Source organism: Lactuca sativa, chromosome 2 (genome assembly GCF_002870075.4).
Source record: "Lactuca sativa cultivar Salinas chromosome 2, Lsat_Salinas_v11, whole genome shotgun sequence".
In the NCBI taxonomy this organism is placed as follows: domain Eukaryota; kingdom Viridiplantae; phylum Streptophyta; class Magnoliopsida; order Asterales; family Asteraceae; genus Lactuca; species Lactuca sativa.
This window is the reverse complement of record NC_056624.2, coordinates 226,956,889-226,981,563: the sequence shown is the minus strand read 5'-3', so window position 1 is coordinate 226,981,563 and position 24,675 is coordinate 226,956,889. Positions and strand designations below refer to the sequence as shown.

Genomic DNA, 24,675 nt, shown 5'->3' with positions numbered 1-24,675 from the left:
TCCTTAAATAAAGGGTTGGCCAATTCAGTGGACCTTTTTGTTTGTCTAATGCGCTTTGTTGAACTAGTATTTAATAATTGTCATTTTTGGATTTATTAAACAGTGTAATTCTTCATACTTAGACACTGGAATAATGTAATGCTATATAAATCCTGTTATTATTCATTATATGTTGTTTGATTGTGAACCACGCTTACGTAATAACCCCGGGGTTTTTGTTGTTGGTTGGGGTGTGACATCCACCATAGTCTTACAGTTACTCCTCGTCTTAGAACCCAACTACAGTCTTTCCTGCCATGATCCAACCATAGACTTTCAAACTAGTGTTATGATCCAACGATTTTCTTTCATACAAGTGTTATGATCCAATCATAGTCTTACATATAAGTATTATGATCCAACCACAGTCTCTTATATAAGAGTCACAAAGACAGTCTAGCATCCTTCATAGTATTATGAGAAGACTCACCTCACACTCGAAGGCGAAAACAACAAAGCTCGAACAACCAAAAAGTTGGTGCTACACACCACCTAATGAACATCCAAATTCCAACCTTAGTCTACCCTCTAAAACTAGCAACTTGAATAAAAGCCAACCAAGTCAAAAATCATAGGTCACCATGTCGTGGCAATTCAAAACAGTCACGACCAACTATGTCACCACGTAGTGGCAGCAAGATGGAAAAATAATTGCGAAGACCCCCTTCCCCCAACTACGTCATGGCGAGCAACATGCCACTTCTTGGACTCTGGGTGAAGAAAAATTAATTAATTAAACTCTTAATCTGATAAGCCTTTTGTTCAAACTTTTGAAAAGGATTCTTGGGACCCTAAAGGTTCATAAAAATCCAAAATTTATGGAAATGCATGACCCATGCTTGTCCTCCATTCCAACTAGGTTAAATGATAAGAAATGGAGTCCAAACCCCATGTGTAACACTAAAACTTCACAAGAGTCCAGATCTGAAACATATTTTGTCGTGGTAGCAACACGACAAAATAATTGTGAAGGACCCCCCTCTCACTACATCGTGGCTAGCAACATACCACGTTGTGGGTTTTGGCTGAAGACGACTTAATTGATTAAGCTCTTAATCTTATAAGCCCTTTGCTTAAATTTTCCAAATGGAATCGATTAAGCTCTTAATCTGATAAGCCATTTGCTCAACCTTTCCAAAAGGCTTATTAGGACCCTAAAGGTTCATAAAAATCCAAACTTTATGGACATGCATGGCCTATTCATGTCCTCCATTCCAACTAGGTCAAATGATAAGAAATGGAATCCAAACCCCATGTATGGCACTAAAACCTCACAAGAGTCCAGATCTGAAACATTTAAGGCATTTGGGACTCCCAAGACCCATAAAGTTGAAAAATATAAGGTAACCCACCATTCAAACTTCACCAAAGGACCAAAAGTGCTTAAATCCTAAGTCTACAAGAAACCAACCATCAAGATCCAAAATATAAGACTTAAAAACGTCATGAAGTTTCACAAATAAAATCCCTAAGCTTGTCAGGAGGTTCCCTTCACTACAAAGTTCTTCTTCTTCCTCCAAATATCACCAAGAACATTAAAATGAGCTCAAATGAGGAACAAAGGGATTGGGATTTGGTTTATCATCTTGGAGGGTGGTGGAGGCTGAGGATGGATGAAACCCTAGCCATTACATCCTTTAAATAAGGCCTCAAGCCCAAAAATTAGGGGTTTAAGCCTAAGACGCCACCATATCATGGCCAGTACATGGCCACATTGTGGCTACTTAAAATGACCAAGGACCAAAAGTGGTTACTACATCATGGTGATCTCCTTACCACGTCGTGGCTACTAAAACTTCCACAAGATTTAAGCATTGAAATTCATACCTGATAACCGGATGTTACACGATTGGATCCCATATGTCCAAAACTTTAAGTTGGTTGCCTCTTATTGAAAAATTCCAAGGTAAGTTGTCTACTTGGAAAGCCTATAGTCTCTACTTTGGTGGATGTTTGACTCTTTTCAAATCGATTCTTGGTTAGCTAGGCTCTTATCTATTTTCCTGTGTAAAGTTCCTTCTAAAGTGTTACAAAAGCTTGAGAGTATAAGAAATGGCTTCTTTTGGGGTGGAAATAGTGAAAAAAGGAAGATTACTTGGGTTTCTTGGAGCAAAACAATTAACGAGATGGAAAAAGCGGGCCTTTCCATCGACAACCTAAAAGATTTTAATCTAGGACCTGCTCATTAAGTAGTGGTGGAGATTCAAAGTTGGCCCTGAATATTTATGGATAGACTTCATCACAGTGTTGTATTAGAGTAATGGGGGTCTGGGGGTTAATAATCCTAGTTATCAAAAATCTATTATTTAGGGGAAAAGTAGCAGTATTAGGTTTGCCCTTGAAAATATTGGTTTACCTTTGAACAATCTATTTTAGCAATGTGTGTTAGATGATAAATGGAATTGGTTGATGGAAGGAGATGGTATTTTTTTTCAATCAGTTCGTTTCGAAGAGCTATCGATTCATGCATTTTGGATAGTTCTCATAAGGCTACTATATGGTGAAAGGTAGTTCCTAGAAAAATCAACATGTTTGTGTGGTGTTTGAGGGTAGATAGGTTGCCAACTAAAGACAATCTAGCTCGCAGGATTGTCACGATTCAACCTACTAACTATGATTTTTGTAACTGTGGTTTGGATTCGATCAATCGCTTCTTTCTCTCTTACAGATTTAATGGCTCACTTACGTAAGTGGTGGCCTAAAATTCAGTACCTCTCTATCTGTAACAACATTGATGATCTAGTCATTGGTATGGCAGGATCAAGTTGGTCGGTGTTTGAAATTCGCAAATTTGAAGCTGTCATTAGAGCTTTTCTGTGGATTCTTTTGTCTTACAGGAATGACATGTGTTTTAACAGCACTCTTAAAGTATCCCCAATCTAGCTTCAGAGATGTTATATGTCTCATTTTTGTACAGAGATGTTATATGTCTCATTTTTGTAGTGTAGTGTTAGAACTAAAAGGGTTGGGAACTTAAAATGGGATATATGGATGTAATGCTTACGTTCTCCTAGCCTCTCGGTAGTCTTAATCGAATTCTTAATGTTTAGATCATCCACAATAGTGAGTTTAATAAGATAGTTAAATGAGGTGACAAGTTTATGTGTCATTCAATGGATAAAACTCTTTCATTGTGAGATGTCACATCGACATTCAATGAATTTGGAGTTCAATAGTAATTGAACTCTTCAATGGAATAAATAAATTTTTTTAATTTTTACATATTTATTAAAAATTATATTTTGTAATATTTTATTAAACTTTATAGAATTCAATATATTATTAAAAAAATCTATAGGTATATGAATTATAGAAAAATGACGTGATAATCAATTGAATTCTATTGATTTTAATATATTATGGAATCCCTTAATAACCTTTGAAGCAATAAATATTAACTAATTTTTAGATCGATAGTTAATTAGTTACACAGTTTTGCATAGTAAGTGAATGAGTTTAAGTCTCGATCCGTTGCTGGTGGGTTGGTGTTAATCACCACTCGTATTTAGGGCAAAAAAATCTTGGCCACCAATTTAGCCCCATCAGACAGTGAAAGACAAAGATAGCCTACAACAAACATCTCTCTCTAGCCTTTACTCACTCATATGTCATCATCTCTCATCATTGGGCTTTCTTTGTCTATTTTTCTCTCTCTATACAATCCCTTCTTCTCCACCCTCAGCCTGGCTCCTCTTATATAACCCTAATTCATCATCTTGACCTTTCCACTTTTAGCATCTTCCCATCCAAACAAACTTTTTGCTTCGGGGAACGAGCCATTTAGGCAACAGAAATGGTTCAAATCCCCCGGAGAACAGAAAAAACTCATTTTTAATTAAGTCTCTTGTACTTTCTTGGATCTATAAGTTCTGTAAGTTTTGAAAAACATAAATAAATTTCGGTTAGCCTTTGATCAGTAGTTATCATATTCTTGGAGGAACTGGACTCGTCATTCCAAAAAGAGCAATTTATCTTAAGTTCGCCCACATCCATTTGGATCTTGCTGTGTAAGTTTCCCCCGGCCCTTATCTCTCTAGCTCTAGCTAGTTCTTGAATTTAAGTATAATATATGATCACACTTCATGTGTATATATATCTTCATATGATAAGCAAAAATATACTTTTTTGAGTAATTTGTAGATAACTATACGACATTTTTTTTATCATGACATGCAACCTAATTATCACATGAGCTTTAGCTTTTACTTTTGTTGCCATGCTGTTCGTTATGACGAACATATATAGTTTCTGTTTATATATATGTGGAATGGGAAAAGGTGATCGATAGAGTTTGGTAGTTGAAATTTAACTATGTACGTCTATCGAGAAAGTGTATGATCTGGTTCCTTTTATGTGGTACATTTGTAAGCTTCGATCTTGATAGTTGATATACATGCTTCTGTCATGTAATCTTTGGAGATTAGCTATACTACCTCACAAAGATAATTTAATGTAATATTTGTCGATGAGGATAGCAAAAGACGGCGATAATCTTGTTCATTTGTTCAACTGATTTAGGGCTTGTTAATTAGGATGACTTTGAGGTACTGATTTTGAATCTCGATCTATGTATGGATTGCCCACTGAATCACCAGGGTACTTATTGCTTAAATGTTACTTCAGTTCAGTATAATTAAAGCTTTCTCGGTGGTATCACAGTTAATGAGAGCAATAGAATTTAGAATGCCGATATTATACCTTTCTTGCTCATTGCTAGATTGAATCATTTTTATAACAGGTTGAATTAATGGTTTTTAGTAATGATTTTCAAACCACAATGACCGAATATATATATAACGAGCGTAGTGAAAGTGCGATTCTCTCTATAACATAGATATCGGTTTAATATACGCGTACTTCATAATTTATGTCTTGTTTAGTCATGAAACATGTAAACTGATCAAGAAGATGATTGAAATGCAGGTCTCAAGTTCTATACATAAAGAAACAAGAAAAACATGAATACTTTTTCGCATGTTCCCCCTGGCTTTCGGTTTCATCCCACCGACGAAGAACTGGTGGATTACTACCTTAGGAAAAAAATTAACTCCAGAACAATTGAATTAGACGTCATCAGAGACGTGGATCTTTACAAAATTGAGCCATGGGATCTTCAAGGTACATAAATAGTCGACTTAATTCGTAATTTCAAGGGTTCCGTATGCCATGCATTTTTATACTATCTAGCTTGAAATTTCTTAATTCTTATCAACTAATTATTCACTAAAATCGTGCACATAATTAGTTGATTTCGCACCAGAAACTATTTTTTGCTTGAAAGATCCTAATAAATTTGTAAATTTATATAGATCTGTGCAGACTAGGTACAGAAGAACAAAACGATTGGTATTTCTTTAGTCATAAAGATAAGAAATACCCAACAGGTTCCCGCACCAATAGAGCTACTGCAGCTGGATTTTGGAAGGCAACAGGAAGGGATAAAGCGATTTACTCGAAGCATGAATTGGTCGGGATGAGAAAGACGTTGGTGTTTTATAAAGGCCGAGCCCCTAATGGACTAAAATCGGATTGGATCATGCATGAGTATCGCCTTGAAACAGATGAAAACGCAACCACGACACAGGCAAGCTAGTTTCATTATATATACCACAAGAAATAGTCTTTAATTAGTCATGAATCCAAGATTTACAATGAGGATTTAATACACCATTTTATTCAATTCAATCTCTTTTATTTGAAAACAGGAAGAAGGGTGGGTGGTATGTAGGGTTTTCAAGAAACGACTACCCGCTATGATCAGGAGAGCAAGCGAGCATGAACCAATCTGGTACGATGATCATCAAGTCTCATTCATACCTGAAATCGACTCAACATCACAAAACAACACCCGATCCAACTTGGGTAACACTGGTTACCAATACCCGTACGGTTCTTGCAAGAAAGAACTAGATTCACAGCTGCAAAATTACCAGATTACCCCAGGCCACCGTCTCCAACTCCCTCATCTAGAGAGTCCAAAACTTCTCCCAACCTGCAATTCTTCAATGCCCATTAACTATGGTATAGATATAAACCAACAAAGCATCAATCTAGAGCCTTCCTTGTTCACTCAACACCATAACAACATCCATAATCAACAACATCATCAAGACCAAAACTTTAATGATCAAGTGACGGATTGGCGAGTTCTTGACAAGTTTGTTGCATCACAATTACTTAACGAAGGCGATCATGTTTCGATCAAGGGAAATCATGAACAAGCCTACACAAATGCAGAAGAAGAAATACTATTGCAAGAAGAAGATGCATCAAATCCCGTCTCCAGTTGCCAAATAGATCTATGGAAATGATGGAATATTAATTAATATCCTTCTTTCCTTGAAATTATTAACTCTTATTAATTCTTGTACATAATAAAGACCTAAAGTGGTACATGTATGATCGACCTTATTAATTAACTCTTTTACCTAGCCTATATAGAGTATTATGTCTCTTGATTAGCACTCTCAATTAGCTTATTTGATGGGTATTATTGTAACTAAAACCATCAAAGAAATAGAGGAGGGGGTGCTGCTGTATTTTATGATTACTTGGGATTACAGCATTGTCTGTTATGTGTAATGGGCTTCATTATGTTTTTGCTATAGTTGGCAGCTGCATGCATTTAAACTGATGTTTATTTAATTAATAAAAAAACTTTTAGGTTCACCAATTAATAATTTTTAATGTCATGCTCGCATTTAACGTGCTAAGCTTTTACCATCCGTCCAATGATACCATGGTGATTCACTATTTATAATATGGTTTTCCAAAATAAAACATATATATATATATATATATATATATATATATATATATATATATATATATATATATATATATTAATGATAACTGATTAAATGGTTAAAATTTTTAACTAAAAAGGCATGAAAAAAAACTTTTTTAGGCATTTTGAGCAACATAGTCGAGGTTAGAGATGATATGAATAATCTCGAATTGGAATTGGACAATTTATTTTCATGTCTATCAAGTACATGACGGAATATTTTATTTTGGCAAGATAAATTAAATGGATAAAATCGGGCTCGTTGGCGACTTAGTTCCCTGGATTGTACAATCTGGACAAGCGTAAATCAGCACTCGTTGCTGAAAGATTCAATTCAAACGGGTTCGTTGGATGTTGGAAAAGACTATCAAACCTCCGTTCCATAGTTGGCAATTTCGTCCCTAAACAAAAGATCAACACTATTAAATTCAATAAATCACCGGATGACAAATTTTAAGTCGGTATTATAAAAAACATGATTGACTCAAAGCTCACCATCGCGACAACTATCGCAATGGTATGGTTAAATATGGCCCCGATAAAAGTTTCAATTTTTGTTTGCAGAGCATGTTTAGACCGAATTCCTACCTACTCAAATTTGAGTCGTCAAGGCGCAAATAATCCATGTACTTTGTGCTCTAGCAAAGATCGAAACCTCTAATCATCTCTTTGTAACACGCTCATTCACTCAGGAAGTACTTGATTGGATATTCAAGTGGTGTTGTATTCCCGACTAAAAAATCAAATGTATGTTATTATATTAGTTTTGCAACCAATTGGTGTCATTGTCCAAAGAAAAAGAAGATATTGCTAGTCATTATATATGGTTCAATTTATAGTATATGGAAGGCGAGAAACAATAAGGTGTTTAAAATATTATCTCTTCTCCAACAAAGACTACAGACAATATAATTTCACTGGTGTAAGGATGGATTAAGCATAGGAGTAAACTTGAAAAGTATTCTTGGATGGGTTGGAGTTGTTGCCCCACTTTGAATAACATATTGTATCTTTTCTTTGTATATTTTTCTTTTTAGAAATTAAATATCCTCTTAATTTTTGTTCATATATATCCTCCTACCTAATCAAATGGTGACATATGTAACATTTAATGCTCATTTAATGAGATTTAGTGATATTTTAAGATACTAATATGACACATGTCGTCATTTAAATGGGTATGAGGATTAGTAGGATCAAAAGGTAGGATGATATTTAATTTCCTTTTTCTTTTTCCTAGCTCTACTCACTTGCTAGATTGTGTTTAATAAAATCTGTTGGTTAAAAAAAAAGGAACATGTCAAACACTTTAAAGATCGCCAAAATATCTTCAAATATTTACAACATTATTAGATTCTTCTAATAAAAAAAACGAATTAAATATCATCATATTTATTATTTTACCCATCATCCTACCATTTTTAGATGATGACAAATGTAATAAAAATTTATTAATTTTATTAAATATGACAAGTATCACAATTTTAAGTATGTAGGAGGATAATAGAATAAAAAAAAGTAGGAAGATATGTGATTTTTCAAAAAGAATCATGATTGTGTTAAAAACGGTTTTTATGTAATTCATATTTGAGGAAATTAACAAAACGAACAAAAAGAATGATCACGAATCAACTGAAACCGCTAGCCATTATATACGATACAATTTCAACCAATAAAAATATTTGAAAATTTAATTAGAATATCTATATGGTAAAATGGAATGTCTTTTTAGCCAAACCATTTCTCACATCTCTAACAAATTCCAACTATATGACTGACTCCAAGGATAAAGAAGCTTATGCCATATGAAGTTTAGAAGGATGCATGAATGCATGATTTAAGACATCTTTCAATAAATAGAATGTTTTCATGCAAGAACATATATGTAGCTAATTAAATCTTTAATGTGCATACATATATTAACTAATACTTTAGATATAGCTTATTTTAAAAAAGAAATGCTGTATATATATATGCTTAGAGATGAAGTTTGCCACAATACATGGGCAGATATAGGGAGTGAGTTGGTGGGGGATGCTTATAATTAATCAAAGCTTTCCTTTGAAGGCAGATCATAGACATTATAGAATAGTTACTTTTCATATCCTTTTTCTCTAGCGCTGTGACAAAAAGATTCTCTGTGGATTCTTTTACGTCATCCTTCACAACGAAGGTAATTAGTGGCAGTGTGGCACGACTATATATCATGAAGGCTCATGCATAAAATTAGCCTGACTCAAAATTTAAAAAAATTATACGAACATCCTAATTAAACCCTCAAGAATATTAAGAACATATATATGCTGAAAGGATCTTGAAGGCACTTCTTTGTTCTAGTAGTTGAGTTGTGACGTAGAAACTTATGTGTAAACATGCATTTTAGAAAAATGTCTATTTGAGTACATAACTTTTCATCCTCATGTCTCTTCAAGTTGTGGCACGACTTCAAATATAAATATAGGTCGTATTTTGCTTTACCATGGTCCAATTTAGGCTGACTAACGAAAGAACTCGCAAGGTAAGCTTATTAATTAAGACAAATTCGTGATATATACAAGTCCCAAATAATTCAAATAAGCCTTAAATTACGGATTAAAAAAAGTACATGCAGAAGTATATCAGCTGTGGCTTACTGATGAAGAAGGTGGTGACGAAAAAAACGTTCATGCATGCACCCAGCAGGAGACTGATGAAAATGCATAAATTAAAGATGAATCAATGACTGCATGCTAACCATTATTCGATCACCAGCTTCTAGATCTGTACAGTGTAAGCCAAAATAGTGGTCCAAAACCGAAAGAGAATTGAAATGTATCAAAGAATGTTTGTGTGTCTGTGTATATATAAATCATGTATATGTTTGGGTGGTGGGGAAGTCAAAATCTTGAGGGAATCTTGTTAAAGCAATGAAGTTTCCAGACACCCAACATAACTCATTACTGTTGTCTCTCCTAATTCTTTGGAGACAAGACTTCAATTCAGGGGAGAAACGTTAACCAAAACACTCAAAATTTCGTTGATTTATACCCAACAAGTTCTTTACTTAAATCATGTAAATATCACGAGTGCCGAATTTACAATTCTCTTGATTGATATAAAGGAGAAACGTTATATTTGGAATATAATAGCTAAAAGTAAATACGCATAACTGATTGAAATTTACATCCATCTAATATACTATAACACGTGATTTCTAAAAATGGGTAAACATGGAAATTGGGCAACACCCATCAATCGCCACGAGATTGGAAAGGTAAATTACAATGTCACATATCATCAAATTTAAACGAAAAATACTTATCAATTATTTCCTCGTTACTAGTAAGATAAGCATGCTAAGACAAGGTTACACATGATTTCAAAAGTTATTCGAAAAAGGGGTTAACTTTAATGGGCAATGGGCATGCTTCTTAATATTTTATAAACAAATGATTAAGGAATGGAATTATAAGGTTTCTATTAGGGTGTTTGCTTCGAGGAGACCTTATCATCATATTTTACTGTTTTTTTGTACCCATAGATCCACATTCATCCCACAATCTCAAGACATCTTTTTTAAGAAATTTTATGTTGGTAGAATAATAAAATGAATTTCCTAACATTCAACCAAAACAATATTCAGGATCTGTCAATAAAAAACATTTTCATCCCACTAATATAGCATTCAAACAAATAAAGAAATAAGAGCACCTTTCATGCAACTACTTCAGTACCACTACGATTCTAATAACCTGAAAAATCTATCTTTTGAACAAATCCTAAACATTCTTAAATCATATAATCATATAAACAACAGCTGAAAATCCCATGATCAACAACAAAAAAGTTGACTTTGCTGGTTCTTGGATGTTTGATCCTGCCGTAGACAATGTTCTCTGAGGCCTGAATAATGCAAACAGAAATTAAGGCACTCGTTAACTTCAGAAAAAAAGTACATTTTTTTTGTGAGATATTATACATACTTTTGTAAGTGTCCAAGATCACCACAAAACAATGCATTATCAGGCACAGGTAATTCGGTTTTCTGGTGATGATCTTCTGGATTTATGATTCTGATATAAGTTTCTTGACCTAAATACCATCTATCAAGATTCATTGTTCTAAGATTCCAAGCTCCCACATTATCAAGATAAACATATATTGCAGTCCATCCTCCCGGAAAAACCTGTTCTATAAATCCACATATTATTATAAATATTACATTTAATACAATATCTTTTTTATAAACAAATTTCAGACCTGGATTGTAGAGCGTGAAATAGCATCCCATCGATTATAAGAACCCCTGCTGTTTTCTGTCCAATTCCCATAAGCCATTCTAAATATATTATAAATTTTGTCATTCACATCTTCACCAAATCTTTCAAAAAAAAAAAAAGACAATTAATTAAAAGATTAAATACCCGACAACAAAAAACGAAAACCCATCCATATGAAAGCTCTGAACTACAGTATCATTGTTCTCCAATATGATTTCCACAAACCCTTTATACGTAGCATTGATGATGGATCTTCCCACCCGTGGAGGTCCGTTTAAGGGTATTTTCGGAAAATCAAGTTTGTAAACACCCTTCACATGATGATCATCTGCAAGCCTCACCGGTGTATCAAGATTCCCAAACGAAATCCCATTAAAAGAAGCACGAATTTTCCCATCAATCATCATCGGTTCAACACTTCTTAACATATACGTATCCGTCACATTAATCGACCCGTAATGAAACGAACCCTGCGGGTTTGGCCGGGCCCCACTAGCCGTATTATTCATCCTATATATAAAGTACACATGATTTTGATAATTAATTCGAATCATAACAAATTAACCTAATTACTGTATACCTGATGGAAAGTGCTTGATTTAACGCGAATGAATACTCAGAATCTTCGTTTGGAGGATTGGGTAGAGGGCCGGATGCTTGGCCTTTAGAATTTGAATAATGCAAAATAGCGACTCCTGTAACTCGTTGCCAGTTTGATTGATTTACAAATCTGGCACTTGCAACGATGTAGTAATCAGTGGTTGCGTTTTGATCCATGGTGACCAGAAAAGAGTAAGATTGTCCCACATAAACATCGAAACTGCTATAGTTTTGTTGGGTTGTATAATGTCCCTCGGTTTCCGCTAGTACCAAATTATGGCTTTGGATTCGAAAATTCAAACAAGTCGAGACTCCAACATTGATTACACGAATTCGATAAGTTTTACCTTGATCGACATTAATTGTGGTGTGGTTAATGCCATCGGGAACAGTGGAATTGTATTTAAAAGGTCCGTTTCCATTGATGAGGACTCCATCTGGGATACCAAGGTTTTTTCCAGCATCAAGAGTAGCTCTGAGTGCCTTAAGAGGACAATCAAAAAGTAATTAGATGTATAAACATATGAGTGAGAGGTTTTTTTATATAAAACGATATACTAACCGAGTGGTTTCTGGTGTACCAATCACCAATGGTGATGATAATATCTCCATCGGGGGTATTGAAAGGGAGTTGTATAATTTTGCGATTTGTGATAACAAAACCACCGAATCCACCTGCTGCTGTTTGGAAATGAGTACTAGGAGCATAATAGTAGCTACCGATTTGATCCTTGACTTGAAATCGGTATGTCCAGTTCCAATTTGGAGGAATGGGGCAATTGGTGCCCAGAACTCCATCTTGCCAAGAAGATCGACGCATTTCTATTCCAGGCCTATCAAACGTAACGTAAGATCCCGTTTCCAATACTGAAGAAGTTTGAAAAAATATATATTCATATATGTATTTCTATTAAATCGTACCATGTAATGAGGAGGCTTTCGTCTAATTTGTTCTTGACGTTGACGACGACATTGTAATTGGTAGTAACATTTAGGGTTGGACCTGGAAACTCCCCGTTCACTGCTATGACCTGTAATTGGAGTTCACAGATAGTAAATTTTAGTATAACAAACAACTAAACAGTGACCATGATCGGACTATTTTGGAGACTAATTGCTTTTACAAAAATCACACAGCCACCATAAAATACACATTGAGACATTTCTTCGAACGCTCGATAAGCATATCATAAGGAAGAAAAATATCCTGAAACACAAAACAGAGCAGAGCACAAGAAGGGGGGACGGAAGAGATCCACCTGCTGGGGAACACCAAGTGGAGAAGCAGTGATGTAAGAGAACTCGAGTTCGTAATTCACAAATGGGTCGCCAGCAGAACAGAAGCCACCAAGTATCAAACCAATGTGGAACCAACTCAACAACTTTGAACAAAATGACGCCATTATCGAGTTGATTTGTGGTCTGGTAGAATTACAGACGTGATCATATAGAGATTAAAGAGGGAAAATCCCCTTTTCCTCAAAACTTTGGGCGTGTTTTGCGGTGTCATAGTGTTGAGTGTGTTGCCCCACCACTAAACACTCAGCATTCATTCTCGCATTTCACCGGCGTGATGTGTGGCTTTTCTAACTGAAAAGGCGCGAAATTCGTTAGTGAAATCAGCGATGCTGCTTTTTGTTTTGAGAAAATTACAAGATTAGTCCTCGTTCTAGTCTCAAATTGTACCTTTAGTCACTAATTTTAAAAATTAATTCAACCCCTCTATATATTATTAAAAATTACACAAAATCAATATTTTTCGATTTAAAATTTTAATTATTTATTTTTTAGTTGCTTATTATAGTAATTATATTTCAAAGAAACACCAGTTGTCCTTCCCCTTCCTCTATCATTTTGTCCTCTCACCCTCACTCGAGGGTACTCCGACAACTTCAAGACACCTCCGACAATGACATCTCTCTCTCTCTCTCTCTCAAGCGTACACATACCCTTGATATGTAGAACCATCACATGAACTTTTACTTCGTAGCCATGAAACAATTATAACCATCATTTGAGGAATTCCACAAGAACTTATTCACTGGTCATGAAGTGTTGAAAGATAACGAAGATAAAATCTATACAATCTATGAACAAATGAAGGGGCTCCAAAAGATGATTTATAAGGCCAGAAACCACTGTGAATGAAATTTGTCGTGACAAAATAGTCGCAAGACGAAGTTGGAATGGTGTTGCGACATTAGTGTTGTCTGGTGCTTGTAACACGATCAGGAGCTAGGTCGTAATGCTTAACCGTTGATTTTTTGGCCATTTTTACTTTTGGTCAAACTTTGATGGATCTGAGTATTAGACTAAAAATTAGACAATTCCAAAACCATATGTATGATTTAACATCAATTAAATAGTTAATGGTTATTTTATTTATACTATATTTTTCGTGTTTTTGCATGCTTTAAATTGGTCATTTTTGTGTAAGTAAAAAAATGACGGTGTGTCGTGTCGTGACAAACTTAATAGCGCAAAGTGTTTATGAGAGCTTAGGCCCAAACTCCCTATGATAACTTTAAAAAAATACCATGAGTTTGTATGCAATTTTCGATAAAGTCGTTTCAACTGTCTAATTTACAAATTTTGATATGTTTATCTGTTTTTTTGGATATTAGAGTCTGTGTGTGTCTATACATATACAAAAATCCTCAAGTCTGTATGGTTTTCTAGAAACTAATTTTATGTTTTTGTGCCCTAAAACTTAGAGTGGTCCTCACTGATTACCCTAAGTTGAATTTCTCTAATACCGGGTCATTTATATGGTGAAATATTAATACAAAATTTGAATTTCCATGATCCATGAGCAATCTAGATTTAATTACAAATGTTCTACTACATACATCATTTTCTCACGGATTTTTTATTTTAGTTAACAAGAATTGATAAAGAAATATCAAGATGATGATAAATTATATAAATGAAATTTTAAAAAATTTATTGATAAATGTGGATATTACATCTCATAATTATATATATACCCCCAGATTTAGAAAAATAATGACGGAATAAGATATATGGACTATATATATAGTCGTATGCTCGATCGTCGTTTTAATGTTGGCGCCCAAGGGGGAAATAATCGATCTGGGCTGAGTTCATTTTCCATACATTTACGTTTGCATTTACACTTATTCCTGTAGCATTATTGAATAGGAAGACCTTTGCTGCGCTGTAAATTGCCATTGTTGGATATACCCTTGAGGTTATAACCGTCCTTCCACCTTGAGCAAAACTTTCCACTATGGAATGATCAACCTTAAAAACATTTTTATAAATCAATTTTTAGTTTATTTCAATATATAATCATAATAGTAGTCTCAAACCATTTTATTTGATTTTTTTGATCCGGAATATATGAAATACAAAATATCTTATAAATGTAGGATTGATTATTAAAGGACGAGTGTACCATTTGGTAAATTAATAAATCAAAGGAAGAAAAAGAGTGTTGCATACCAATAATCTCATGCTAAAATTTTCACCATGTAGAACAGGAACACTGCTCCCATAGATTATTTTTGTGACATCCGCAGCCGTTGATGATCTGCACACATTCTCATTGTTAATTTAACAACTCCATATAATCAATTTATAATATTCGAGATAAATAATTAAAACCTTACTTGGACTCATCGGCACAAAAATAAGTAGTAGCAACCCCATCAGCACCTTTAGCAATATAAAAATAGACAGGAGTTTGCTCAGTGAGTGATTCATCTGCAACAACTATCAATCCAAAAGGTCCAAAAACTCCTCTAGCGGCGGAACCACCACTTGTGGTGCAATTGTAACCCACATCCGCCTCAATTGCTGCCTCTACCGTTGTCTTATCAATATCAAACGTTGCTAGTATGTCTAACTGTAATAAATAAATTTTTTAACAAAAGATCAAATATTATATTCAATGATAAATGATAAATGTTCAATCTTGTAATATGTTATGTTTTACACAAATATCGCTAGATGCACACCGAAGTAAATACCTGTGTAGCTAAGCCTACTTCAAGTGGCACAAGAGATCCCGGTTTAAGCAAAACTTTTTGAAATTTCGTATTTTTGGCTCTCAACTTCTCAACCTCTTTAACTGGCCATTGAAGTATATTCGTCCCGGTCTTTTTGTCAAACACCACCTCTCTTGGAATGGTCTATCATTCATATTTCATAAAACCCTTTAATTAATAATAATAATAATAATAATAATAATAATAATAATAAGAGTTATCTTTAGTATTATACTTTGGACCCTTCTAACATTTTCACATTTACTTTTCACACCCTATTTACTATTTATATTTACTTGCTAAGGAAAAATCTTGTAATTATTGGTTTTACCTGAACGGAGGCCCATCCCTTCAAAATATCGGCAGCTTCACTATCTGTTTCACCAGTCCAACCCCATAGAATTCTTCTTTGAGTACTTTGGTCGTAAAAAGTCTTTGATGCATAATATTTTCCATAATCAAGTCGTAGCCCTATACCCACATCTAAATCATAATTATCGGGTGTCCATTTGTCACTAATCGAATCATACGTCCCAAGTGCATAATAATCATGTTTATTATCATCTAAACTTGATTTCAACACATGCTTAATACCCTTTCCGTTGACCGATGTATCCAACCCGTTTGACTGTGTTGTTGACACCGGATAAAAGTCGACACACTCCCACATACCCGTACCCGGAACTGCATGCATCACATCATCCAACAACTCAAAGCTCGTGAAATCTGTTGTTTCATAAACAAGTGTAATGCCCGTCTTGTTAACCTTGGACCCTAACCCGACCCGCCATTTTCCATTTGGGTTGAACCAAGCGGTAGTTGGATCCCTAAAATCCTTAGCGCCAATGCCGGGTGGTGGTAGCAAAACTGGGTTACCCGGGTACTTGACCCAATCTAGGAGGAGAGGATCGGATAGGTTGGCGGGGTATGCTAAGTTTTGCACCTGCACTTCCTGATCGGTGTCCCCGGTATACAACATAACGATCTTACCATCATGAAGGAGTGTAGCAGAACCTGTCCAGACGCCGTTGATATCGTACCAGTGATCAGGAACCATAGCAAACGGGAGATGCTGCCAATTGATCAGATCCTTTGATATTGCGTGTCCCCATGTGATGTTTCCCCATACTGCTGCATCCGGGTTGTATTGATAGAACAAATGGTACCATCCCATGTGATACAATGGACCTGCGATACACGGTATAATTAATCGATATCAATATTAATATAGAAATCTAACTTTATTAGTTATTATTATTTCCATTTGGTTTTCTAATTTTAATTTTTAACAAATGTAACATCAGATATGTTACGCAAGTAAATAAAATTGTGAATCTAGTCTTTGGAATTTGATAATTAAAATATAAATAAACGTGTGACGGTGGAGAGTTAGTTAACGTGTACGGCAGTTAACTATTAAAACGCCTACAAAAGAATAGAAAACACGTAATTCACGGGATCCAAAAATTTGGCATGCCACGTGTGATGAGATGATAGGATGATAAACGTAGATCACGTAACACATGATCCACGATGTAAAAGTTCATCCAACTATCCACGTCAGCAATATTTAAATCCATGTGGTGGGTCTTCATTTATCGTACCTTTTATTAAACATGTATATACATAGCACAAAATATGATTGGCGTCTTTTCATACACCTTTTTGCTAAAGTAGAATGCTTCAAATAAATAAAATAAAAATAAATTTTTTATACGGTTATGAGTTATCCCCCAAAATAAAGAGATTTTGTATGCTAAATGTAACTCTTTTTTTTTTTTTTTTATATATGTGTAACGTTGCATTATAGCATCGACTAATATAACATTTTTAATATCCTTTATTTTTATGTTAAATATTATTTCAAGTATATATTTCAAATATTTATTTGACAATCAAATAATTTCTTTTAAAGTACAAATTCAAATAAATGTTATTGACCTTAGTATGGTTTTATGTGCAGTATATATATATATATATATATATATATATATATATATATATATATATATATATATATATATATATATATATATATATATATATATATATATATAAATTATTTTTATATATTTGATATCACAATAATATATAGCGTTTTATGTTACAGTAAATATATAATTTAACTATTTTTAAATATTTGATGTCACAATAATATAACAGCTTAATCGTTCACTTAAAAAGTTTAGATGGACCGAAGGTACGAACCTTGCTTTTCTCTTCATACGATTTCTACATTTGTTTTCTCTTATTACCAAACCAAGAAAAAAAATGAAATACGGCATTTACTAAAGTTAGCAATTTTGATACGTAATTTTTTATGTTAATGGAAAGTTATCTATATATCTTCCAAGATAAAACACACGTGGTCTATAAATGATTATTTTAGGTATGTAAGTTACCATAATAAGATATTACGTTTTTTAGAAATAACAAAATACATTTTGGTTTTTCTTCATTGAGGTAAAGAAGATTACTTAGGTTTCTTATATAGGTTTCACATGTAATCCTCAACCATATATCTATAGCGACATTTATCTTATCCTTTTTAAGACCAGGTTAAGTCTCATAACTTCCCTCTAATTATATTTCATAATTTTAACATTTGTTTTGGTTAATAGATTTAAAACGAATTGGTCGGTGGATTTTCAAAATATATTATTTGAATTTTCTTTCCAATGAAATATATATTTTGTAAAATCCAGGATATGTATTAGTGTATTACAAGAATATTAAAGATATGTATTTGAAAAGAAAACAAAATAAACGGTTAATGTTTGTAACTTGGATAAGCAAGGTTGATTGCTATTATTCTTACGTTTCCATAAATATTGGCAACTAAAACGTTGACCTTGTAATTAAAAATTGGTAACTAATTTAATGTCTTAATTTTTCTCTACTGATCAATCATATCCTAAATCCGTTGAAGATTCTCTGTTCTTAAAAAATAAAATTTATTACCAACTGGAGAAAAGAAACTCATATATATATACAAACAACAATCTTCTAAAGATCGATTAAATAATTATTAAAAAATGAGAATGAAAAAGAGGGAGAGCATACCGTTGGGATCTACAGAAGATATATATCAACCAGCAAGAATTCAACGACCCGAAAGCATCAATGTAGTTCAAGAAATTAATATTTGGATCAGTGAAAATAGAAAAATTATAATAATAATAATAATGAAATGAATAATGAATAATGAATTAATTACGTTGAGTTATGTGTTACAAAGAGTTACCATTCATCCAGTTTTTCGGAGGTTGAAAATGAAAGCCTGTTCTTTGCCAAGACAACATGGCATTGGTCCAAGGGTATATGTCGTCAGCGCCGGGAGATGACAGCTGGAAATTACTCTTCTCCGACACCCCTTGAGACACTCCTCTTGAAATGGGTTTAAAAGCCTCGTTCGCCGGAGCTCTGTCGCCGGTTTCATCGTCGACACTAGTATGAGGTTGACTATGTCGGTTGAGGATGAGAGCTATTAAAGACGAAAATATTAACATGGACAGAAAGATCGAGGACAAGAGGGTGAGGGGTCGTCGTCGTTGAGAGATCGGCGGTGGGTAGTGGTGGTGATCGGAATCCGGCAAAAGAGAATATGAGGTGGATGTGGCATGTTCGAGATCAGCAGCCATTGTTTTGTGGTAGTTGAGAGAAAATTGGAGGAATGTTGGTGAAGGAGGGAGATGAGTTTAGAGTTCTTATACAAGAGACGGATAATTTCTAGAATTTTGATGAACTGTGGGCCCGGGTATGGGTTACAGTGGGTCAAGCACAGCTCTTTTGACATTCAAATAATTTGATCGGGTTGTAAAAATATTTATTAAAATCAAGGCTAAAGTAAACGAACTTTATTCAAGTTTAATTTGAAAAGTTGATGTATACGACTTAGAGGAGCTCAAGTCGAGTTTGATCTTAATAAAATGATTGATTTGCAACCCAAATTCGTATATATCAAACACTTACATATTACATGCATCTAGAAAAGTTATATACTTATATATTTCAAGCTTGATTTTCTAACCTTGATAAAATTTGATTTGGACTAGTTTGTGTTCGAATAACTTGATAAAAGTTCAACTCTTATGTTCTAAGTTTTGTATGAACCTTTTCTATTAGTTCAAGTTAAATAAGTTAGATGCAGTAACAGAGCTAGAAATTTTATGTAAGAGGAGCTAAATTTAAAATATATTTTTGATTTCAATTTTTGCTGCACTACATTTTTTTAATGTATTTAATATTTATACTAAAATCCTTAAGAAACTTTGAGGAATGCGACCATAGATGTTAACCCCTTTCGTGACTCAATCTTTGGTTACATGCCAAAACGTACGTACGTGTATAATACATTTTAAATGAAATCATTTTATTCAAGATCGACTACTTTCAACCTTATGAAAGGGATCATATTAATAATACATGTTTATTTTAACAAGTTTAGATAAAATTTAAAAAAACTAAACTTTATTTACATGAAAACATAAATTAGTTTGAATTTTAAGCATTTTTAAGGTGTAAATTCTATTAACAACAAGGAGCTAGATAATATAAAAACGTTACAATGAAGAAATAACAATGATAGGACTTTCTAGACATCCACCCTAGTTCATGTTCAACTTTGCACATCTATCAAACAATCAATAGTAAAATTGCAACACAATCTTGTTGGTGATTTTATATCACTAATATTATTTAAGTGTAATGGATTTAATTTGTTGATCAATGTTACTTTAACAATTATTGAACAAATTAGTATGGTGCGGAGTGTACATTTGTTTAATTTTGTCATTGTTGAAAGTATATTACTATTTAGGGGCCAATCCCCTAAACTGATGGGGTCTGGGGCAGCGCCCCTGGGAGCGAGGTCCAAGGGGCGGCAACCCATGGCGGGGTCCAAGGAAAATGCCTCATAAATCCGTATTTTCTGTAAATACACTCGGTTTTGTGATCCATTTTCATACTCGATTTTTACGTTAGTTTATGATCGTTTTGGACAGAAAACTGTCATTTGGCAGTTTTAAGACGTGAGATTTTTCCTGTTATATGCTCAATTTCGAAATCATTTTGGGTATAGATCTTCATAACAATTTTTTCATTCTCCATTCTAGAAAACAATGAGTTTTATCCGATTAGAGATTTTCGAGTGTACCCACGAAATGCTTTAATCTGAAAGTGTTTAACAACTCTCATTGATCCAAGCAATTCTATACCCAGATTTTTTAACATCTTATCGAACATGACATCTTGTCTTAGTGTTTGCATTCAAACAGTCACGCTTTGCCACACTAAGGTATTGGTGATCAACTTAGGTTTATACATTTTCTAACTGTGCAAAAGAAAAAAGAATATCAGTATTCAACCAACCATCAATTTGTCTCTAAATGAAAGAAGCTATGAAACACATAATAAACATATGCTCATTTATCTAGATATGTATGTCACAAATACGAGAAAGAATAAACTTTACATCTACGACACTTTTATTCAAATTGTGTCTTGTAGGAACTCGATCCAATAACCGTCTCCACCAAGATGTTGACTTTAAGAGTATGTGATGTGGGTCATGTTATAAGGCGTTATGGTTGAGGTGGCAAACAATAACGATGTCATAACAACATAAACAACGCCCCCCCCCCCCCTATTGGTGTTTATGGTGCATCTCGAGGCCATGATAACATTTTGCAACGTGAGGATAAACCAATCAAATTCATTCATCCTTTTTCTTCTAATTATTACTCTCTCTCTCTCTCTCTTTCTCTCTCTCTCTCTCTCTCTCTCTCTCTCTCTCTTTATCTCTTAACATGTTATAACGTAGGAACATCATTTCCTTTATGGTGTTACGGTTGAGGTGGCATATGAAATGATGTTATAACACCGACTCATACTCAATGCTTTCAGGGCCAGCCTTACATTAATTAAAATAAGCAAGGTCTTAGGGCCCCAATTCTAAGGGGCCACACTTAACCCAAATGTTGATTAATTAAGGGATTGTCGATTCCGTATTCTCCATTCACGTAGACACGCACACCATAGTTTTAGTTGAAACTAAGCATCAACTCTGCCAAGCGACTATTCTTCTTCTTGTCTTGTTATTCATGAGTCCGAATTCTGATCGATTCTTGAATCTGGATTGTTTAAAAATCAAAAAATTGATTCTTGAATCTGGATTGTTTAAAATTTGATTCTTCATCAATCCATTGTTCATTCTTCTTTCTGAAAGGTTTTCAGGTGTGAAGATACGATATGTTCTTCCTCTGATTTTCTATTTCTCCATAACTGATAACTAATAACTCCATTGCTGATTCTTTTTTCTTGATTAGATTATCTATTGGGGTAAGGCTTATTTTTTTTAATATTCAATGTGTCAAGTTCGATTTTGGAATCAGGTTTGGACTTTGGGTATTGGAATCAGGTTTGGACTTTTGATATTGGAATGATTTTGGTTAATTGGTTGGAGCGAATTTCAGTTGCCAAGTTGCAATTCCATATTTCCATTTCAGTTTTCTCAAGGAGTCAAGGTCAAGGATGTGAAGACTCAAGAATTGTCAAGAACTCATTTGTCATCCAAGCATAACAGGTATTTTCAATCTATAATCTATTACTGATTTACTTCCAGATTACTTTTTATTGTCTTGGTGATATAGTCTAAGTTGTATGCAAAGACAAAGGACGTCCCTTTGGTCCTGATGCTTTTCATAAGCATGTCATGGCTTATACCTCATTATCTATGAGAGTATGTACTTTGTTGTATAGTTATTTGTTTGAACACTTTTAATTAATGCGATATTTATTTATATTTTCTAAGTTCTAACAACATGTTTATCATATGGGATGGTATATAACATTCAGTATAGTAAACGCCAAGTAAATGCCAAAAGGCCTCAAATTTTTGATTCACTTAGAGCCTCAAACTAGTTGATCTGCCCCTAGCTCTGATAGGTACTAACTTGTTCCAATATAGTATAACGTTCCCATGCAACCACCCTCTTGTCATCAATATAAGTCCTCGTCAAAGCCATGTTGCAAAATCACATCAATTCAAAATCCCACATCCACTTGACTTGTTGATTAGACAATAAAAAAGAGTCCAATGGTCCCTGAAGCTCATCCCATTGAGTCTCTCCCCCTCCCTCGATTTTCGATGCCTACTTCCAACCTAGGTATTTTAACAAACGGGAAAATGTATTTTATCCCAACGAACTCATCAAATTTGTTTCAAAAGGTCACCCAATTTATTTTTTGTACATAAAGGGAACGAAGTAGATTATAAATGGTTTAAAACTTCATTTTTAAAGAAATGACTAGGTAACGTGGTAATATGTAGTCTATGTTGGTAAAATGAATGTCATGTAATCACAAGCTGTGACATGTCATTAAATGAAATGTCCATGTGTACTCTCCGTTATTTTCAAACGGATTTACATTACACAATCCTTTCCTTCGTTTCTTTCTTTCGATTAAACCAAAATCAAAAAACCCTTGTCACTATTCAAGAACCCTTTCCATTACAACATTCGTCAAGATCGATGTTCATTTTCAAGGAGTCTTCATCAACAGATTTTGTGACTTTTTATAAACACATTAAATCATTCTAAATAAGTCATAACAATCTTATGAAATCGTGTACGAACAAATTTGAATCATAAGAACATAGACTAAACATTTAGGAGAACGATATGTCTTTTGATCCTATGAATTGTAACAAGGGCCCAATATTCACAATTAAATTTTTTTCTCCTTGTTTCATTCCTCTTACTCCCTTTAAGTCACTACACATTCTTACAACATGTTAGTACTTTATCCTTAGTAAAATACTTAATGATTGAAAGTAATGTCTAATGGTATTATGAATTTTTATATCTGGTTGTTAGACTAAACATTCATGGGAACGAGTTGTCATTTGATCCTATGGATAGTGTCATATGCTCGCAATCCATGATCAAATTATCTTCTCCATGTTTCAGTCTTATAAATTAGATATATTGGCATGAATTCTTTCTAACTCCTCTTCTTATTTTGGAAACAATTAGTTTATCATAACAAGTCTCATAATAATCCTCCCTATTGTCCTTGGAATTTGGCGTCGGATTAGGTATATCATCATTAATCGTATTTTACGCATTGGCAACTGAAACATCCAAATAATCATGACCAAAAATTTTATTTTTACTTATTAAATAAAACCATAGTTATCAAAATCATCTCATCAAACATAATTCAAAACATCATAAACAGTATATCCATATCAAAACATATGTCAAATATATCAGAGTAAACATCCTAGGATAAACATCATGGTGTGTGCAATGCAGTCATCCCGAGCTCTTCCCTTTGCTATCGGAAGTACCTAAAACCAAAATTGAAAATTCTAAACACGAAACTTAGCGAGTCTTCCCAAACTACCACATACCATACACATAACATGCAACTAGGAGATACGGGCCCCGACCACACTCAAGGAGATACGGGCCTCGCCTACACTCGGCTAACGGGCCCTGCCCATCCTTAGTGAGATACTGACCCCGACCATGCTTAGTGAGATATGGGCCTTGCCCACACTCAACTATCTTGGAGATACGAGCCCTTCCCACACTCGGTTAACTAGGAGATTTGGGCCCCACCCACACTTAGCTAACAGTGAGATTTGGGCCCCATCCACACTCAACTAACTAAGAAACACATACAAGTATCACACATACAACAAGTATAATCAAATCTACCAATCCATTCATATCCATACTCAAATAATGCTAAGATACAGGCTTTTTTCACACTTAGTTACTAATCTGCACACATAACATACACGGTTGGCATTGGTGCCTTTGACCCGTTCAAACCAGGAGGAAACTCACCTCGCAAAACTGAATGCAAAATCTCACAGTATGAAATCTCTAGCGACTGCTCTTATGACTCCCCGAGCTATCAGTACAGAATAACACTTAGTTAAAACCCAATAATCCTTCTTATGGTAAAA

General features: G+C 34.2%; 3 protein-coding genes across 4 annotated transcripts; 1 reads left to right on the top strand and 2 right to left on the bottom strand.

Annotated features, from left to right (window-relative positions):
- Positions 1-3,692: 3,692 nt before the first annotated feature.
- On the top strand, positions 3,693-6,475 carry LOC111910856 (NAC domain-containing protein 7). Its single transcript, XM_023906665.3, has 4 exons — positions 3,693-4,046; positions 4,963-5,157; positions 5,349-5,623; positions 5,745-6,475. Exons 2-4 carry the CDS (start codon positions 4,998-5,000, stop codon positions 6,348-6,350), a joined length of 1,041 nt encoding a protein of 346 aa, XP_023762433.1. The 5' UTR covers positions 3,693-4,046; positions 4,963-4,997; the 3' UTR covers positions 6,351-6,475.
- A 3,977-nt stretch (positions 6,476-10,452) lies between these two features.
- On the bottom strand, positions 10,453-13,220 carry LOC111910855 (monocopper oxidase-like protein SKS1). Of its 2 annotated transcripts, XM_023906664.3 has the most exons (8): positions 12,945-13,215; positions 12,607-12,716; positions 12,248-12,518; positions 11,666-12,168; positions 11,230-11,595; positions 11,066-11,144; positions 10,789-10,991; positions 10,453-10,708 (listed from the first exon to the last, which is right to left on the bottom strand). In XM_023906664.3, exons 1-8 carry the CDS (start codon positions 13,086-13,088, stop codon positions 10,600-10,602), a joined length of 1,785 nt encoding a protein of 594 aa, XP_023762432.1. In that variant the 5' UTR covers positions 13,089-13,215; the 3' UTR covers positions 10,453-10,599. The 2 variants fall into 2 exon arrangements, with proteins under 2 accessions (XP_023762432.1, XP_052624689.1); XM_052768729.1 differs by lacking the exon at positions 10,453-10,708 and having other exon boundaries at positions 10,790-10,996; positions 12,945-13,220.
- A 1,357-nt stretch (positions 13,221-14,577) lies between these two features.
- On the bottom strand, positions 14,578-19,388 carry LOC111910854 (beta-fructofuranosidase, soluble isoenzyme I). The gene is made up of 7 exons (XM_023906663.3): positions 18,940-19,388; positions 18,759-18,767; positions 16,027-16,883; positions 15,678-15,839; positions 15,318-15,553; positions 15,151-15,238; positions 14,578-14,949 (listed from the first exon to the last, which is right to left on the bottom strand). The coding sequence occupies exons 1-7, from the start codon at positions 19,334-19,336 to the stop codon at positions 14,746-14,748; spliced, it is 1,953 nt and encodes a 650-aa protein (XP_023762431.1). The 5' UTR covers positions 19,337-19,388; the 3' UTR covers positions 14,578-14,745.
- Positions 19,389-24,675: the final 5,287 nt, after the last annotated feature.

What these genes read in the sequence shown, in the direction of transcription:
- LOC111910854 (XM_023906663.3), bottom strand. Translation starts at nt 19,336, where the DNA reads ATGGCTGCTGATCTCGAACATGCCACATCCACCTCATATTCTCTTTTG. An exon ending in AAGTAGGCTTAGCTACACAG is followed by an intron (nt 15,554 to 15,677) that starts GTATTTACTTCG and finishes TATTTATTACAG; the next exon opens with TTAGACATACTAGCAACGTT. An exon ending in ATTTTAGCATGAGATTATTG is followed by an intron (nt 14,950 to 15,150) that starts GTATGCAACACT and finishes AATGTTTTTAAG; the next exon opens with GTTGATCATTCCATAGTGGA.
- LOC111910856 (XM_023906665.3), top strand. Translation starts at nt 4,998, where the DNA reads ATGAATACTTTTTCGCATGTTCCCCCTGGCTTTCGGTTTCATCCCACC. An exon ending in TGAGCCATGGGATCTTCAAG is followed by an intron (nt 5,158 to 5,348) that starts GTACATAAATAG and finishes AAATTTATATAG; the next exon opens with ATCTGTGCAGACTAGGTACA. An exon ending in AAAACGCAACCACGACACAG is followed by an intron (nt 5,624 to 5,744) that starts GCAAGCTAGTTT and finishes ATTTGAAAACAG; the next exon opens with GAAGAAGGGTGGGTGGTATG.
- LOC111910855 (XM_023906664.3), bottom strand. Translation starts at nt 13,088, where the DNA reads ATGGCGTCATTTTGTTCAAAGTTGTTGAGTTGGTTCCACATTGGTTTG. An exon ending in GAAAGCCTCCTCATTACATG is followed by an intron (nt 12,519 to 12,606) that starts GTACGATTTAAT and finishes TACGTTTGATAG; the next exon opens with GCCTGGAATAGAAATGCGTC. An exon ending in TTTTCGTTTTTTGTTGTCGG is followed by an intron (nt 11,145 to 11,229) that starts GTATTTAATCTT and finishes TAATATATTTAG; the next exon opens with AATGGCTTATGGGAATTGGA.